Here is an 18,627-nt window from a genome sequence, read left to right on the forward strand (position 1 = left end):
CCAGGCCTGGAATGTTGAAATGTTCTCCTTCCTTGCCTCCACCTCCTGGTCCAGGAAGACTGTCTTGGTCCTCTCCCTACCCTACTGTCAGAGCCTTGCCTTGGAGATGAAATAACTCTGATTTTACACACACACACACACACACACACACACGCACATGCACATTTGTTATTGTTCAGGTGAGGTCAGTAAACTATGGGTTGAGCAGACAAAGACTAAATCATCCTTCTAAACAGATAAACTCCTGGGAAAATAATAAGGCTGCTGAATGAGATCAGTTACTGATGACCGGATCCCCTACCTGTTTGAACCACACTAGCTGCGTAACCATGAACAAATCGTTAACCAATCTGATGCTCAGTTTCCTTGTCTGAAAAAAATGGATAAAATAATGCTTCTCTGTCTGCTAGCCAGTGTTATGGGGGTGGGTGGGGGATTTCCTAAGCCTTAGCAAGTTAAAGAAATGTAAACTACCATTATGATTTTTAACCTTCAGTCGGTTTCATTTCCACTCCAAACTCGGAACCTCCCATCATCACCAGCAACATTTTAGAGTTTGTGCCCATCAGTCCAATGAAGATTCTTAGCACTTGACTTATTTACCTATTAAAAAATAACACTGGCTAAGTTTGTCTTTTGTATTGGCCCCGAGGGTCATTTCGATAGCCTGGATCCCACCTCCTTTTCAGTCTGATTTCATGTTACTTCGCTCTGCAAACTCTCTGTTCCAGGTTTTCTCTCCCTCCTGACCTCACCCTCTTCATAGCTTTAGGCATTTTCAAAACATAGCCCACATGCTCATCTCTTACAATCCCCCCTTGGAATATTAGTGCCCTTTATCTCTTAAAATTACATTGCCAGCAGCATTTATAAAAATAAGAGCCATTTCCCAGCTGATAAATGATCAAAGGATATGAGCAGTTTTTAGAAGCAACCAAAGCTATTGATAGTCACATGAAAAATGCTTGAAATCACTACTAATTAGAAGAGTACAAATTGAAACAGGTCTGAGGTACCACCTCACCCTTATTAGATTGGCTAACATGACAAAACAGGAAAATGATAAATCCTGGAGGAGATGTGGATCGAGAATGTGGGTCAGTGAGTTCTTGGTGCTAGACATTCGGGCCAAGAAGCAATAGCAGAAACGGGTCAGAGCTCAGTCCTGGGGAGGAGCTGGTTCTCAGTGTTCCCCAAATCCTGGCTCTCCTGTGGGATGGGCATGTTTTGGCTTTGCAACCTCAGCCCTAGACCACAGCACTTCCCCAGGGAAGCTTGTCCTGTCCTTCTCTGTAGGAGGCAAGTGGGGGCTGAGGCTCAGCCTTAGTGGGGGAGGAGGACCTCTAACACCTGAGAGGTGTAGGAGTGGACTGAGGGAAGAGTCTAGTATGTGTCTGGAACATGATAAGTACTTAATAAATGTCCTTCCTTCCTTCCTTCCTTCCTTCCTTCCTTCCTTCCTTCCTTCCTTCCTTCCTTTCTTCCTTCCTTCCTTCCTTTCTTCCCTGTCATCAGATTCTGCTTGTTGGATGAGCAACATCATTGTCCAGATCTAGAGGAAAGAGCCAGGCTCTAACTGTCTCTGCAAATAACTAGCTGTGGGACTCAGGGCTGCACTGTCCTTGTCTGTACAATCTGTGTGGGTATGATGATCTCCAGGGTGATCCCTCTGAGTCTGCGCTCCTTGTGGGACTTGGAACAAACACCCAGCTGTGGAAAGTTGGGGTTATCTTGACTTCAGGGGACAGAAGGTAAAGCACTCTTCCTCCTCCTTCCTGGAAGAGAGTGGGAGACTACAGGTGTGGAAAGGGGCATGCATCGTCGGACATAGCCAATGTGTTGAGTTGTTTGACTTAACAATACTTTATTACAAAAAAGAATGTGGGACAGATGGGTCATTTTTGGAATTGACAACATTGTAAAAAATCAATAAAACTTTGTAAAAAAAAAATAAGTGAGCATTGAGAAAAGCTGAGAACTCTTAGACCTTCCTTTTCCATCCACAGAAAACTAGAATGTGGCCTCCAGGAGAAAGGGCTGCCTAAGACAGAGCTTCCTTGAAAACATTCAGAAACAGCCTCTTAGCCGTAAGCTGGCTGTGACTCTAATGGGCAGAGATGGAAAGGTTAGCCTGGCCTGTTGGGAAGATAGAAAGTGAGGTGGTGTGTCCCCAGTCCTGCCTCCAGGCTAGGTGGTCTTGGCCTGGCTAGCTGATGAGGCTGGTCTAGACTGGTGCCTAGTTATCTTTTTTGGCAGTTTTCTGGAGTAGACAGAGGCCATTTTTGGAGGCCTCCCCCGGTGGCAGGCCCTGTGGATTGGGGGTTGGACTCAGTGACCTCTAAGGTCCCTTATGCCCTTGATCTCCTGTGATCCTCAGTAGGAGAGCTCCCTGAGGGTGACATGATGGAGACTGAAAGATCCCCTCACCCAGAATCCTTTCTTCTCCAGGAATGCCCTTTCATGAAAAATCCCCTCTTTGGTTAAGGCGTGGCCACGCAAATGAACCTAGGAGGGTCTTGGGAAGAACAACAGATTGAACTATTAGCTGCTTCTCTGTCCGCTCCCTTCCTCTCCAAATTAATGAGAGTTTATTACTCTAGCCACTAGGCTAATGCTAGTCAGAGGCTGTAGCTGAGTCCTGCTGGACATTGCAGAAGGTGGTGTGACTGAAGGGTAAAGAAAAGCTTTTCAGCCCCCATCTGCCAAGCACGGTGGGAAATTTCCACCATTCTAGGTACCAAGTGGCTAGAACAGAAAGGTGGGACTGCTGTCTCCCGAGGGCTTAGGTTAAACCTGCTACTTTATCCCAGAGGGCATGGGGCAAGTGAGACCAGCCAAGCCTCACTGTCATTTTAGGCTGCTTCTCTGGGGGACTGTGGAAGGGAAGGCTCAGGGAGGGCAGACCAAAGCCAACCAGGGGGGTGCTGGGGATGAATGCTGGGAGGGGAGGAGGGGAGGCAATGCCATGTTTGGGGAGGGCACCAGAAGGCAAGGGCTGAGGGCTGCCTGAAGACAGCTTCTCAGTTTCACAATGTTGTCAAGGGCAGGCTGCTTGCTAGCAGGGGAGAGCTTATGTGAGACCTGAGGATAGCTGGAATCAGTCACTTGAGGAGCCGGACACCAGTTGGATGAGACAAGAAGCCATGATGTCTCCTGGGACTTCCGGAGAGCTGCCTTTCATTAGTTCCTGTGACTGTGGAACATAAGCTCCCTGAAGGCAGGGACCATGCTGGTTTTTGTCTTTGTACCCCCAGCGGGGAGCACAGTGCCTGGTGTCTCTTGGGGGCTGCAGACATGTTCTATGAATGAGTGAATGAATGAATGAAAGAATGAATGAATGCAGATCCCAGAACCTCCAGTCAGAGGGAGATTCCCAACCACAGGGAGGGGGGGATGGGTGCAAATACAGTGTGATGATGGTGTTGGGGGCAGAGAAGCGCCCATGAGACGCAGGAATAGCTGCCCCCCAACTTCTCAGGAGGTGGCTGCAGCTGGCTGCATCTCCATGGTGACTGTGTTAGGGGTGTCCCCACTCTCCTTCAACTCTGCTCCGTCTCGGAGGGCCCTCTGGAAAACCACACGGAGGGGTTCCCAGAACCTCTGCTTCTTGTCCCTCCCCACCAGGAAGTAGACAAGAGGCTTGGCACTGCTGTTCACGCAGATGAACATGTCCGTGACGTACTCAGGGAAGGGTGCGGGGATCTCAAAGACCCAGAAGAGGAACCAGTCGATGCTTAAGTAGATGGAGGAGACCAGGAAGACAGAAGTAATGGCCAGGATGACGTTATTGAGTTTGGCTGACTGGTGCCGGCGGCTGGCCCTGCACTCTACCTTCACCAGGAGGACCAGGCAGGCCAGGACCATGAGTGGGGCCAGGATGAGGAAGAGCAGTATTCCCAGGAAGATATCCATGTAGGTGCAGTCTCCCCAAGAGGGCCTGAGGGTGATGTACACACAGAAGTAGGTGTGAATAATGGTGAGCAGGGAGGCCAGGGCCCAGAGCAGGGAACACACCAGGGCCGACAGGTGCTTGGGCCGCCGGTAGCAGTACCAGGTGGGGAAGAGGACGGAGAGGCAGCGCTCGGTGCTTACGGCTGGCAGAAGGCTCACGCTGGTGAGGAAGGCCGCCAGGCCCAGGATTCGAGATACGAAGCGGATGTAGGTGGGAAAGGTGCCTGGAAAGGCCCCAGCCTGCAGGATGGAGAGCACTGCCTTACAGAAGAGGTAACCAATGTCAGCCACGGCCAGGTGGAGGAAGTAGATGGAGAAGGGGTTCCTCTTAATAGAGAAGCCAAAAAACCAGAGGACAACGCTGTTCCCTACCAGCCCGCACAGGCAGATGAGCAGGAAGATGTAACTCATGATGAAGGGAGGGGGGAAGGCCTCAATCTGCTGCATTGTCAAGAAGCCTCGGCTGTAGAGTTCTGGGGCTTCGCTTGCCCCTGGGCAAACCTGTGGGCAGAGAAGGAAATGGGCATTAACCTACCTCCCCTGGCTTGTGCCTGAGTCCCTGCCACACGTGGCACCTAGAGATGTCTCCAGCTTGGGTAAACAAAGGTAAAGTCCTAAAGTGGAGGCAGAAATCTCCAAATGAGCTGAAATATCTCAAGCTGGTGGCAGACTTTATAGCGCTATAGAAATGCTGGTGGCGATGAGGGCGATGGAGGCTGTATAGGCTTGGCACCTTTGTTCGGAGGGAGGAGGGCAAGAAGACGTGTGTTGACTAAGAGTAGACACTGATGAGTTCAGATGTGGAAAGAACTTTCTCAACCCCTGGGTTTATCCTGACTGACCTGAGATGCTGGGGTCTGGTTACCCTAGAATTCAGTTCTATGTCATCCAGTATTTCCCCTAAGATCCTGGGGTCCCTTTGGATCAGTCTGCAGCCCTGGGCTGTGACTACAAAAAATGTCAATGAGAGGTAACTAGTGACTAGCAGGGATGGGGACCCTGTGGCCCTCTAGGTCCTCAAGTGCAGCCCTTCGACTTCATAGAACAAATACCCTTCATGAAAAGTTTTGTTCTGTAAAACTTGGACTCCGTCAAGAGGCTGCACCCAAGGACCTAGAAGGCCACGGGTGACCTGGAGGTCGCAGGTTCCCCACCCCTGAGCTGGAGTCAGGAAGACCTGAATTCAAAACCTGCCTCTGATATTGACTAACTGTGTCACCCTGGTTGTCACTTAATTTTTCTGTGCCTCAGTTTCCTTATCTGTAAAAGAAGAGGTCAGAACTGGTCTGTCTTGAAGGTCTCATCCTTCTCTAAACCTATGATTCCATTTTCTCAGGCTGAGAACAATATCAAGACCTGGTGCCTGGGTGTGATCGAGGAGTGAAGTGGATATGATGCCACTTGATGCCTTGAATGGTGGGGGCCCAGGCCATACATTTTCCTGGATGTTCCCCTCCCCTTCCCTCACAGGATGTAAGCTGCCCAAAGGCATGGCTGTGATAGCAAGTGTGTCCCTAGTGGTTTGGACATAATTACTGATATGTTTAGGAAGTGGCAAAAGTTTCTTTGCCAAGAAGTCCCCAAATGGGACTGAGACATCAATAATAATGTCCTCGGTTACTTTCTTTGTCTCTGCCTTCAAGATTCCAACCTGGGCTCTCCTATCCTTCACATCTGACTCTGTAGCTCTAATTTCTCACCTTTCTATTTCTCTGTTAATTGACCTGGATTCTTGGTGTTCGATCTCAAGGAGCCAAGCCCACCCCTGAAATGCCAGTGTCTTGTCCTTTGAACCCACCAAGGACTCAGGTAGGGCGGGAGGCTTGCAGAGGCAGACGCCAACAGGTCAGATCTTGGAGTCTCCTGCCAGCCCCCTCCCCAAGTTTTTGCCTCCGAGAGATCCATGTCTTCCCTCGATTTGCCTGTCCAATAGCATGCGTCATTGGACTACTTATCCTGCTTCACCCCGATCCTCCATGCCACCAAATCTCAGTGGGACTGATGCCCCTTTTTGGTGTGAGAAACTCATATAGGGTTTAAGATGCTGTTGGTGTGTGATGGAGAGATCCCTAGATTTTCTGTCCAAAGACCTGGATCTGATTCCTAATGGTGCCACTGAGCAGCTCTATGTCTTGGATAGGTCCCTTGACACCTTTGACCTGCAGTTTCAGCATCTGTAGAACGGAGGTAATAATGCTTGTGAGAATGGAAGGAGACCACATCTATAATGTGCCTATGGAATGCTTAGAATGTTGGCCATCCTAAGATAGGTAGTGTGTCATGAATGGAGAGTCAGGAGGGTCCAGGGTTCAAATCCTGACTTTTCTACTGTGAGACTTTGGGCCAATCACCTCAAGCCTCACTGTCTTCGTCTATAAAATGGGCACAAGACAATTTATATCACCCACATCAAAGGACAATTGTAAGGATCACACAAATACAAACTCCCCAGCTTAGCATTTAAGGTCCTTTACAATGTCCTCCAGGGCATTGAATGAGTGGAGTGCCAGCCTGGATTCAGAAAGATCTGAGTTCAAATCTAGCCTCAGACACTTCCTCATCTGTAAAATAAACTGGAGAAGGAAATAGCAAACTACTCCATCATCTCTACCAAAAAAAACCCAAGAAGGGGTCATGAAGAATCAGATATGACTGAAATGACTGGACAACAACACAATCTCTTCCCACCTGCCTTCTCACCATTCTTTCTTACTGTTCTGCACTGCACCCGTAGAATATTGCAGCCAAATTGGATACTTCTTGCCCTCCACACCTAACATCCCATCTAGACCTGCATGTGTCTCCATGCTTGAAACATCCTCCCTTCTCAGCCCTGCCTCTCAGTACCCACATGTTCCTTCAAGGCTTAGCCCAGCTTCTCCAAAAGCCTTCCTTCCATCCCCTCCCCTCTACCCCCCTCCTCCCAGTTGTCAGTACTCAACCTGTCCTTCCTCAAATTTACCTGTATTTACCCATCAGTCTGTGTGTTGCAGCCTTCCCTTCTCCCCACAGTAACCTATTTGAGGCCAGGGATTTTCTTCATTTTCTATCTTTGAATCTCCAGTACCTAGGACAGTGCCTGGGACTTGAAAATGTTGAGGTCTGGACTTGTGACTGCACTGATATAGCTTGTAGGAAATTTCCTGGGAGGGCCTCTCTCTAGAGATAGAAATCATCTCTTCTCTGCAACTGAGAGCATTGGAGGGCTGGGCGAACCACTGATTTGCCTGGGTCACACAGCCTAAAGTGTGAAAGTCAGGAGTATAGGAGTCTATAGGAGTCTGGGAAGCCTACAATTCCTTCCTTGGGGGGGGAGAGAGAGAGAGAGAAAGAGAGAGAGACAGAGAGAGAGAGACAGAGAGAGGAGAGAGAGAGAGAGAGAGAGAGAGAGAGAGAGAGAGAGAGAGAGAGAGAGAGAGAGAGAGAGAGAGGGAGGGGGAAGGAAGGTCCCTGGGAGGGACTTTCACATTGGCCAGTTATATATTGGCTTTTAAAATTCTTTCAAATCTTCAACTTCTTGGGGTCTGTGACAGATGGGGTCAGCCCGCCATCTCCAAATCCAGCCTGTTTGCCTCAGTTTCCTCATCTATAAAATGAGCTGGAGAGGGAAATGACAAACCACTCCAGGATCTTTGTCAAAAAGACCCCAAATGGGGTCCCAAAGGTTTGGACTGAAAGGACTAAACACCAATCACAAACACACCCCCCCCACACACATTTAAATACATAGTATTTATTCACCGTTCTTGAAGAGGGTCAATGACATGCATGTGAATTGTCAAGACGAAAGTCAAGCCAACTGGCCAAGGCCAGGGATACAGTGGATGACCTTGACCTTTCTAAATTAAGGTCTTTCCCAGAAACAACAACAATCTAAATATACACACAACACACACATGTATGTATTTATATATACATACAACACACATATCTGTACATATATGTATGTATACATGCCACAGAAATATGAGAAGACTCAATAATGTGAAGAAACAATGCCTTACGTAGTGATTTACCCAGTCACATAAAGGAGAATCATCCTAAAAGGCAGAACCAACAAGGAGACCACCTCCTGCCTCCGTCCTTTGGGTGGTGACTTACCAGTATTACACTACTGGTGTTTAGTCATCTTCTGTTGTGTTCTGGCACATGTTCCCATTCAGCTGTATCTGACTTTTTATGACCCCATTTGGAGTTTCCTTGGCAAAGATCCTGGAGTATCTGTATCACCATTTTCTTCTCCAGCTCATTTTACAGATGAGGAAACTGAAGCAAACGGGGGAAAGTGAATTGCCCAAGGTCACACAGCTTCTAAGTGTTGGAAGAGGACTCGAATTCAAGAAGAGGAGTCTTCCTGACTCCAGGTCTGGTGCTCTGTGCACTTCACCACACATCTCTCCCTGTATATACTATTAAATGCCCTTACTGTGTCTTTTAGTTTTGCTTACATGGTTTTGTTTGTCACAAAAAAGTTTGATTGCTGTGGGCAGGGCAGGTGGATTAAGATGAAATGAAAGAATATAAAAACAAAAGGTACTAACATCATGCCTGCAACTTTTCCCTCCTGGTTCTGACCAATGACCTCCCTGGCTTCCTTTACTTAAGTAAAGTTAAGAGTTAACTTAGTTAACTAAAGTTAAGACTTAACTTGGTCTTAACTAAAATCTCCAAAGCTCTGCCCAAAGGGAATGTAAATTTTAATCTCTGAAACTTTTTTTTCTCTTAAAGACCAGTCTTAACCCCAAATCACTCTGGTCCCAGAACAAGCCCTGCTTGGTCACTTTTTGGGCTCTGATTGGCTCAGAACGAATGTAAACAACAAATATTTCTGTTTTGGCCGGAAACCCTCAGTCTTTCCCTCTTAGATCTATTTTTTTTTTTAAAAGAGGCCATTCTTTGCCTCATTTTAAAAATCCTTAGTCACGTGCCTCCATCAAACTTAGACCTGTTAAAACCTTAGCTGGAAAAAGCCAAAGTCTACTATTGCAGCCAGGGCCATCTCCAATTGTCCAGAACTGTATCTGGCCACTGGACTCAGATGGCTCCAGAGAAGACAGTGAGTCTGGTGACTTTGCATAGCCCTTCCTCACTTAAATTCATTTCACTTGCATGTCATGGCATCACCTCCATGGCTCATTGTCCTCTTGAAAACAAAGGAGAAACAGCAGACAAAAATCCCACCATTTTTAGAAAGTTTCCTCTTTGTTGTTCAGTCCTCTCTGATTTGTCACCCAATTTCTTGGCAAAGAGACTGAAGTGGTTTACCAACCCATTTTACAGAGGAGGAAGTCTTCCGTAACCATTTTTAATCCCAGCATCTTCCCTCAGTTATTATTTCCTTTTTATCCTGTCTATGGCTTGTTTGTATGCATTTCTTAGATTGCAAGTTCCTTGAGGGCAGGTACTAACTTTTACTACTTTTTGTTGTCTGGCACATAATAGGTGTGCAATAAATATTGTGTTAAAATTTAACAACAGCCTTAAAATAAAACAGGGGTTAGCCCAGATAATTGCTTAGGTCCTTTCTAGTGCTCAGGGTTGCTGAGCTTGTAATTTTAGGATCTAAATCCAAGTGATGGGAAGGCTGAAAAGGAGCGGCCCCGAGGACTCTGAAATGCTGGATTTGGAGACCTGGGTGCAAATCCTAACTCTACTACTTTCCCAGGTGCTAACCCTAATTATATGACCTTAAGTGACGCCCTCCCTCTGGATTCAGCTTGCTCATCTGCAAAATGAGAGGATTGGAACAACTGGCCTCCCAGGGTAGCTCTAAATGCCCATGTCCAAATGAATATGATAATTAGGGGAGGTGGTCTTCCTAGTCACTGTGAGCTGTCATGGCCCAAAGAAGGGAGAGGTACCAGGCTATCAACTCTCAGTCAGTATGGGCCAGGTAGATAAGGATAAGACTGAGGCTATGGCAATCCCTGGCACTGAAGTAGTAGGAATGGAGGATGTAGTATGGGGAGGGATGCTGGTGGGAGAAGAAGTCACTGCTCCTACCTTGCTCCCACTGACCTCCAGCTGAGCTGGGCATGTGGCATCTGGGAGTGCCTTAAGTGATGGGATGAAAATAACATATTCCTCAAATATACCTCCATTGGCTTTTGGAACTAGAAGGGACCTACTTAGACCAGGAAATTGGTTTTGAGGAAGGAGCTGTCCAAAGATGCTAGCTAGATCTAGAATGGAAGGGGCTTCTGAGGGGATCTAGTCAAGCCCTTCATTTTGTAGGGGAGGAAACTGAGACCCAGGGAGGTATAATGACTTGGCCAAGGCCTCAGACATAGGAAGCACTGGAGATGAGATTCTTGGACTCTCATTTCACAGAGGAGAAACTGAGGCCCAGGGAAGTAAAATGAGTTGGCCTACACCACTCAGGTAGTAGATATTAGAAAGAGGATGTGAACTGGTCTCCCCTCACTTTAGGCTGGAGGTCTTTCCCTTGTACCATACTGCCTCCTTCCCCAGTGCACACAGCACATCCATGGCAGTGCCAGGCTTAGAGTATCCAATGTCCGGAGAGCCCATAGCTCTGCCAACAATGATGGAGGCAGAGAGGGATCCCTTCAGTAAGAGAATTTCATGCCCCACCAGCTGACCTGGGCCAGGGCTTGAGACCTGGGGCTGCTTAGGACAGGAGCCCTCCCTGGCAGAGCTGGCAGATGTTACCTTCCCCACACTTGCCTTATTCCTGTTCTGTGCATGGATCTCCCACGAACAATTCCAAGACATGTCTTTGGAGTGGGTTGGCTGGTGGTGGGCAGACTTTTCCAAGGTGACTTCCGCAGGTATCTCTCCCACACTCTGACAACCTGTCAAGTACAGAAAGAAACAACTTTCTCTCAGTATGAATTTGGTTTGTTTTGGGCCAAAAGAACTGTCTTCCAACCCACTACCACTAGTCCAAAACAACTTAACCCTTCCAATAAGCACTTATTAATCAACTTCTGGATACAAGACCTTGGAGACAGAAAAGAAAAAACCAACAAAGACCCCTTCCTGTCCTCAATTTACATTGTCCTGGGTAGAGGTACAACATGTGAATACAAGTAAATGCATGATATTTTGGGGGAGGGAGAGAATACTGACAGCCAGGAAGATTAAGAAAGGTTTTGGAGAGGAAAGGGAGCAGCGAGGCTCTTCTCTACCCCCTGAATTCCCCTTCCTTCCTAAGCCTCAAGTGAGAGATCATTGTCTGCTTCTCCAGGCTTGGCTGCCTTGCCTTTCCCATCTGCTTTGTGGCCAAGTCTTGTCATACAGACCTTCCCGATGTGCCTCATCTGCACCCCCTTCTCTCCACACACAAAGCTGTTATGGGGGTGCAGGCTTATTTCCTCCTCCCTGGCTCCTGGTAGCCTCCATAGTCTCCTGGCCATGTCTCTTCCCCACAGACCACCTTCCTTCAGCTGTCGGACTGATCTTCCTAAACCCAGGTGTGAATGTGTCATCTCCAGAGGTTCCAAGTTCCTTCCAGGTTCAAATGCAAGCCACCATTGAGTATTTCTAGCCCTCCCTAAGCTGCTCCTTCTGACCTTTTCCATCTCCTGCCCAATGACACTGGCCTTTTTGAACTTCTGCAATGAAATATTCCATCTCCTGACTCCATGTCTTTGTACTGGCCATCCCTCATGCCAGGAATGCCCTCCCTCCTCACCTCTCCCTCCTAGCTTCATTCCTTCTTTAGGGGGTCTCAGACTTTTACCACTTCATGCCTTCTTTCAGAGAGTCCCTTCCACGTATCCCTTCTATGGCTTGTTTGTATATAATTATTGGTCTGGTGTCTCCCCATTACACTGGGAGATTTGGGAGGCCAAGGGCTGGCTTTTGCCTTTCTTTGTATCCACTGCTTGGTACTGTGCCTGGTAAATAGTGGGCACCTAAGAAATGCTTGTTGCCTGACTGACTTATTGTGCCCAGGACCTTGTGGAATTGTAGAGTATTATAGCGGGATGGCGCCTCCAAGCCCAGCCCCTCATTTGTCAAAGGAAGTGGCTGAAACCCAGGGATGGGAAGAGACTTGCCCAAGGTCACACAGCTTTAAGTCAGGCTCTGGGCCAAGGCCAGGATTCTTCTTCCTCGTCCATATGTCCTCACTCAGCCTGTTCCGAGCAGCAGCTGGGGCCCACCCTGGCTGCATGTTTCTCCTCTCTGGAGTCTCCTCCTGCCTCCAGCTCATGCTGTTTCCATGAGAGATGCCACATCACATCTTCCATGACCTCAGCCCCACACACTCCCTTCTGGAGCCTTCTCTCCAGCTTCTCCCATCACCCGTTCCTCTTGTCCTCTCTCCTCTCTCAGCCTTGTTGTCTCTACACTCACTGTCCCTAGATCTCAGGGCCATGGGGGGGGTGGGGGGTGGGGTGAGGTGCGTAGAGGGACTGGGGAGGCAGGGAATGCACACTTGACTTTGTCTGTGCTCCCATTGGCCTCTTTGTCTTTGCTTCTGCCCTTTCTGTCTTCTCTCTTCTACCCTCCCCGGTTCTCTTGCTTTCTTTGCCTTTTGGTGTTAAAGTTAGAGCTATGTATTTGGGGTCAGGAGATCAGAGTTCATGTCCCAGCTCACTGGCTATCTGATCTTGGCCAAATCATTCGGCTGAATGTCCCCTCAGGCTCTTTTCAGAGCTAACAGCTGATCCTCTGCCAGCACCTTCCTACCCCCTTTCATCCTTTCCTTGCCTAATTCCATTCCTTTCCTCTCTTAAAGCCCTATGAATGTCCTGCTAGGATGATATCATATGTATATGTGTGCATGTATGTGAGTGTGTATGTGTGTGTGTACATGCACATGTGAGTACATATGGGGAGGGTGTGCCAGGATGGCTCTCCCGAATATCTCTTGTGTCTCCTAAATGAAGTGTGAGATTCCCTGCATGGGGAGACAAGAAAAGCATGTAGAAGGTCCCTACCAAGCACATATGGACACGCCAAAGAGTGGGTCTATGTTTGCATGTAAGTGTGCACAAGTGTGCACAGTATGTCAATCAGTCAGACAATAAACATTTATTAAGCACCTACTGTGTGTCAAGCCCTGTAATTTGTATTAGGGATACTAATAAAAAGACAGTCCTGCTCTCAAGGAACTTACAATTGAATGGAGAGGACAATATACAGAAGGAAGCTAGAAAGCAGGGGGGAGGGGTGGGGAGAGGTAGATGGAGAAGTCCAAAGATATCCAGAAGAATGACGCAAAAGTGGGAAACAAAGAGATGAAGCTTTGAAGTTCATGGCTCAGCCTTCCGATCAGAGGGGCATGGATACTGGTGAGGGGTGGGTAGTACTACAGCTGAGGGTATACACATACCAAAAAACACTTATGGAGCAGCTACCAAGTGCCAGGCCCTGTGTTCTGAACTAGAGATGTAAAGAAAAAATCCAACAGTCCCTGAACCCAAGGAGCTGAGTCTATTATGGATTAGTCTACAGTATCTACCCAGATAAATATAATACAAAATAGGCATTGTTGGTAGCAGAGTGATCTGGCATAAGGGGAGCAGTGTGTGAGCAAAGAGAGAGTACTAACAGCTATGTACTTTGTGTCTCTGTGTTGGAAGCACATGTCTACTGCTCCAGCCTTATTTCCCCTGGCTCACCAACACACACCCTCTACTTTCATTAGCAGTCCCACGAACAAGGCACAGTCCTTCCCACTCCCATCTATCTTTGCTCATATTGTCTCCATCACTGGGACTGCATTTCCTCTTCTCTATCTACCCCAAATCCTGCTTATCCTTCGGGGCCATGTCCTCCAGGGAGCCTTCCTTGACTATACCTTGTGATTTTCTTCCTGTCAACTCTTACTGTACTTGTTCCAAGTTCATAACTGTACTTTGTTATAGGCTGCCCTCTGTTATTTCCTGTCTCTTCATGTGTTGTAAACTTATTTTTCTCATTAGACTCGACAGTCTGGGAAGGCAGGGACTATGTCTTATTCTTCTCCCTAATTGTCTAAAATCCCTAGCATGTGCTAGGAGCCCAAATGTACTTATGCATTGTTGAGTTGTTGGGTATGTCTCTGTGTGTGTGTCTTCACCCACCTGCTATCAGGGGCCTATTTATTCATGCCCCAGAGCCCAGGGCCAAGTACTCAAAGCAAGAGGGTTGTAATGTCAGATTAAAACACATTGTTGGATTCCGATGCTGGGCAATGACTGAACAAGTTGTAGTATATGATTGCAATTGAATGCTATTGTGCTAAAAGAAATAATGAGCAGAAAAACCTGGGAAGACTTATATGAACTGATGCAAAGTGAAGTGAGCAGAACCAGGAGAACATTGTATAGAGTAAAAACCACATTTAAATAATGATCAGTGAATGACAACTATTCTGATACAAAGATCCAAGATAATTCCAAAGGACTTATGATGAAAAATGCCATGTGCCTCCAGAGAAAGAACTGATGAAGATGGAATGTAGATTAAAGCAGACTTTTTTAAACTTTCTTTATTATTCTTGGGTTTTTTTTTGTCTTTATTTTCTTTTGCAACATGGCTAATATGGAAATGTTTTGTATGACTGTATGTGTAGCATTTCTATTGAATTCCTGCCTTCTCAAGAAAGGGGAGAGGAGGGAGGGAGGGAGAGAATTTGGAACTCAAAAAATTTTTAAAAGTATATTAAACAATTTTGTTTATGTGTAATTCAGAATAAAAAAAATACCTTGTCAGAGCTCTCTGGGACTCAGCTGTGCATTCATGTGCCAGTCCTGGGGTAGCTGGAGTTGAGGACTCACAGACATGAGAAGGTATCATGACTGGGAAGGATGTGACTGCAAGTAGGAGGGCAGAGGAAAGGCCAGATTGGGGCTTGATCTCCACCTGGCTGCTCTAATGAGAAGCAGAAGACTGGAGCTCAGCTCCTGGGTCCTGGAGTCACAGACCAAGAGCTGGGAGAGACCTCAGAGGCCATTAAGACCCATCCCTCTCTTTGCAGATCTGGAAACTGAGGCCCAAGGAGGTTAAATGGGTTACTCTAGGTCACACAGGGAGTAAAGGACAGACCTGGACTTGACCTCATGGTCTTTGCTATTTATAGGGAGCCTCAGTTTCCTCATCTGTAAAATGAGAGGGATTGGGCTGGGGGGAGGTCTCCTTGTTCTAGAACTGTGCCAACAATTGACAGTCCTGAAGACTGTAAAATCTGCAGCACACTTTATCTCCTTTGTTGGTATCATTGGAGCTCTTGACCAGGTGAGGCAGGGAGAACAGGTGTTCGTATGCCTATTCTATTAACAAGGCAACTGAGGCTCAAATGGTGGGATGACTTGTCCATGCTCACACAGTCAGTAAAGATCAGAGATGACATTCAAGCTGATGTGCTTGCAGCACTTGGGTTCATGTTCTGGTTCAGCACTTGGGCCATGCTGCTCTGCCTAGGGAGCCTTCCCTGCTCTGTGAGCCCGTGATTCAAATCTAGACTCTCACAAGTCCTGAGTAAGTCATTTTCACCCCACTGAGTCTCAGCATACTCATCTGTACAATGAGGATAATAATGCTTAGACTACATACAATTCAAGGCCATTGTGAGAAAAGAGCCCTTAAACTTTAGAGGGGAAGCTGTTCTCCTTCCCTGGGAAAAGCAAATTTTGCTCCTATCCTGAGACCTATATCAAGGAAATCACCAGCACACTTCTTTTGGCCCCCTATTCCTAATCCTTAAGATCTAGAGACTTTCCAAAAAGCCTGTTCTTGGGCATTGGGACTCAGAGGCACAGGGCTGGGACAGGGCTTGAGGGACTGAGGGGAATCAAAATTTCACTTTCAGCTGGTGTTCAGATGGCTGCAGGGATACATGGGCTGTTTGGCACCAAGTCTGCCTGGATGTTTGCCTTGTAAAAACTTCTAGAGAAAGGAAGGGATGGGGAGTGGATGGGAAGATGGAGGCAAAGCCAAGTTAACTAGTATTTATTAAATGTGTACTATGTGCCAGGCATTGTGCTCTGTGCTAGGGATAAAAAGAAAGGCAAGAAACAAAGTGAAAGAAGGAAGGAGCTCCTAGGAGTTAGCCAGAGAGGCAGAAGTACAGTTTTGCGGGGGGAGGTGGGGAGAGAGACAGAGAGAGGAGAAACAGAGAAAGAGGAGAGCTAGAAAGTCAGAGGCAGAGAGAGGTAGGAAAGGACAGGACAGGAGAGAGAGAGAGAGAGAAAGAGAGAGAGAGAGAGTCAGAGACAGAGAGACATAGAGAGACAGAGAGACAGAGACACACACACAGAGACAGAGACAGAGACACACACACAAAGTGAGACAGAGACAGAGACACACAGAGACGGAGACACACATACAAAGTGAGACAGAGACAGAGATAGAGACAGATAGAGACAAGGGAAGACACAGGAGGAGGTAAAGACACGGAGAAGAGGACTGGAAAAGATAATGAGAAAGAGGAAAGAGAGAGAAAGGGAGGAAAGAACTGGGGAAAGCAAGTGAGAGGTGGCTGCAGTCCAGGGAGTGGAGGGTTAAGCTGAGTGGGAGAGTTAGCTGGGATAGAAGGAATGGATGGGAGTTGCAGAAGTAAAACTGGGGAAAGCTGAATGTGGCCAGCAGAATCCTGCCGCCCAATGGCCAGTGCCCTGCAGGGCCCAGACCCTGGCCTTCTCCCAGCCAGCTTAGAGAGGGTGGGGCTCACCCAAAGCTGGGGAGTGGCTGGGTCCTGAGGCTGAGGGTCTGTCTCCAGGAGGGGCTGCCCTCCTCTCTTTCCTTTCCTTCATTCTTCCTCTTTGCTACTCCCCCCCCACCCCAGATTACCTCCCTCATCCCAGCCATGGAGCTGAGCCCACCTGTGGATACGCTGTCCCCTGCCCCCACCCTGAGTACAAGATGCTTTTTACTTACAGTTGGGGAAGCCGCTTTGGGATCCTTAGGAGAGGAGAGCACAGGGTGTGTGTCTTCGGCTGCCTGAGGCCCGAGACTTCAGAAGCAGACAGGGTCCTGAGCACACTAAACAAATGGGAGCGTAGCAACTTTGATGGGAGGGAGCTGGCCAGACCAAGTCACCCTGGAGCTGAATTTCCACACGCCCCAGGACCTGCAGCGAGCTTCCCAGAGAGGAAGGGAGTGATGACACTTGGGAGAGGAATGCCTGGGCACAGGAGGAGCCAGCAGCCCCCCGGGAAGCAGGAGAGTAGGCTCTCCCTCCAGCTCCTGACGTCACATTGGCATTCACAGAGGAGCTGCTAGCTTTTCCTCCCATTCTGCAGCAGGGCAGAGCTCACAGTGGCCAAAGGAAGGTTGGGGTAACTGCTGGGGCCACTGACTGGCCCATTGGGCTTTGAAAGGAGAGCCAGTTGGCCAGGACCCAACCTTACTATCAAGGAAACTCTTTCCTAAAATACAATGCTGATCATTTAGCTCCCTTGCTCCAGAAACTCTAATCACTCCCTATTACTTCAAGGGTCAGTTTGTCAAAAACCTCAGCTGGATTTACTTATTCACTGCCATACCAATCAAACTACCCGAAAATTATTTTCTAGAGCTAGGAAAAAATATCAAAATTCATCTGGAAGAACAAAAGGTCCAGAATATCAAGGAAATTAATGAAAAGAATTGCTAGGGAAGGTGGTGTAGCCCTACCAGATCTCAAATTGTATTATAAAGCAGCAATCATCAAAACCACTTGGTATGGGCTAAGAAATAGAAGGGTAGATCAGTGGAATAGGTTAGGGACACAAGACACAGTGGTCAATGAATATAGCAATTTACTGTTTGATAAACCCAAGGACCCCAGCTTCTGGGATAAGAACTCACTGTGGTGGAAACTGGGCATAGATCAATGCCTGATACTGTACACAAGAATAAAGTCCAAATGGATACATGATCTAGGTATAAAGGCTGATACTACAAACAAATTAGGGGAGAAAGGAATAGTGTATTTGTTAGATTTATGGTGAATGGTGAAATTTATGACCAAACAAGAGATAGAGAACATTATGAAGTGCAAATTGGATAATTTTGATCACATTAAATTGAAAAGTTTTTGCACAAACAAACCCAATGCAACCAAGATTAGGAGGGAAGCAGAAAACTGGAAAAGAATTTTTGCAACTAGTGTTTGTGATAAAGGCCCCATTTCTAAAATATATGGAGAACTGAGTCAAATTTACAAGAACACAAGTCATTCCCCAACTGATAAATGGTCAATGGATATGAACAAGCAGTTTTCAGAGGAAGAAATTAAAGCTTTCTATAGTCATATGAAAAAATGCTCTAAATCACTATTGATCAAAGAGATGCAAATCAAAACAGCTCTGAGACACCACATCACACCTATCAGATTGGCTAACATGACAAAGCAGGAAGATGATAAATGTTGGAGAAGATGTGGGAGAGTTGGAACATTAATTCAATGTTGGTGGAGCTGTGAGCTGATCCAACCATTTTGGAGAGCAATTTGGAACTATGCCCAAAGGGTTATAAAAATGTGCATACCCTTTGACCCAGCAATATTGCTTCTAGGACTATATCCCAAAGGGTTCATAAAAATGGGAAAGGGTCCTACATGTACAAAAATATTGATAGCAGCTCTCTTTGTGGTGGCCAAGAACTGGAAGTAGAGGGGATGCCCATCTATTGGGGAATGGCTGAACAAGTTGTGGTATATGAATGTAATGGAATCCTATTGTGCTATGAGAAATGATGAACAGGAAGACTTCAGAGAAGCCTGGAAGGGCTTATATGAAC

At 47.1% G+C, this 18,627-nt stretch overlaps 1 protein-coding gene across 2 annotated transcripts; it reads right to left on the reverse strand.

Annotated features, from left to right (window-relative positions):
* Nucleotides 1-1,844: 1,844 nt before the first annotated feature.
* On the reverse strand, nt 1,845-18,095 carry MRGPRF (MAS related GPR family member F). 2 transcript variants are annotated; one of them, XM_072639378.1, is made up of 3 exons: nt 16,783-18,095; nt 10,639-10,766; nt 1,845-4,452 (listed from the first exon to the last, which is right to left on the reverse strand). In XM_072639378.1, exons 2-3 carry the CDS (start codon nt 10,684-10,686, stop codon nt 3,475-3,477), a joined length of 1,026 nt encoding a protein of 341 aa, XP_072495479.1. In that variant the 5' UTR covers nt 10,687-10,766; nt 16,783-18,095; the 3' UTR covers nt 1,845-3,474. The 2 variants fall into 2 exon arrangements, with proteins under 2 accessions (XP_072495479.1, XP_072495480.1); XM_072639379.1 differs by lacking the exons at nt 10,639-10,766; nt 16,783-18,095 and adding an exon at nt 8,053-10,589.
* Nucleotides 18,096-18,627: the final 532 nt, after the last annotated feature.

This window comes from Notamacropus eugenii, chromosome 2 (genome assembly GCF_028372415.1).
Source record: "Notamacropus eugenii isolate mMacEug1 chromosome 2, mMacEug1.pri_v2, whole genome shotgun sequence".
In the NCBI taxonomy this organism is placed as follows: Eukaryota; Metazoa; Chordata; class Mammalia; order Diprotodontia; family Macropodidae; genus Notamacropus; species Notamacropus eugenii.

What these genes read in the sequence shown, in the direction of transcription:
- MRGPRF (XM_072639378.1), bottom strand. Translation starts at nt 10,686, where the DNA reads ATGTCTTGGAATTGTTCGTGGGAGATCCATGCACAGAACAGGAATAAG. An exon ending in ATGCACAGAACAGGAATAAG is followed by an intron (nt 4,453 to 10,638) that starts GCAAGTGTGGGG and finishes CTCTGCCCACAG; the next exon opens with GTTTGCCCAGGGGCAAGCGA.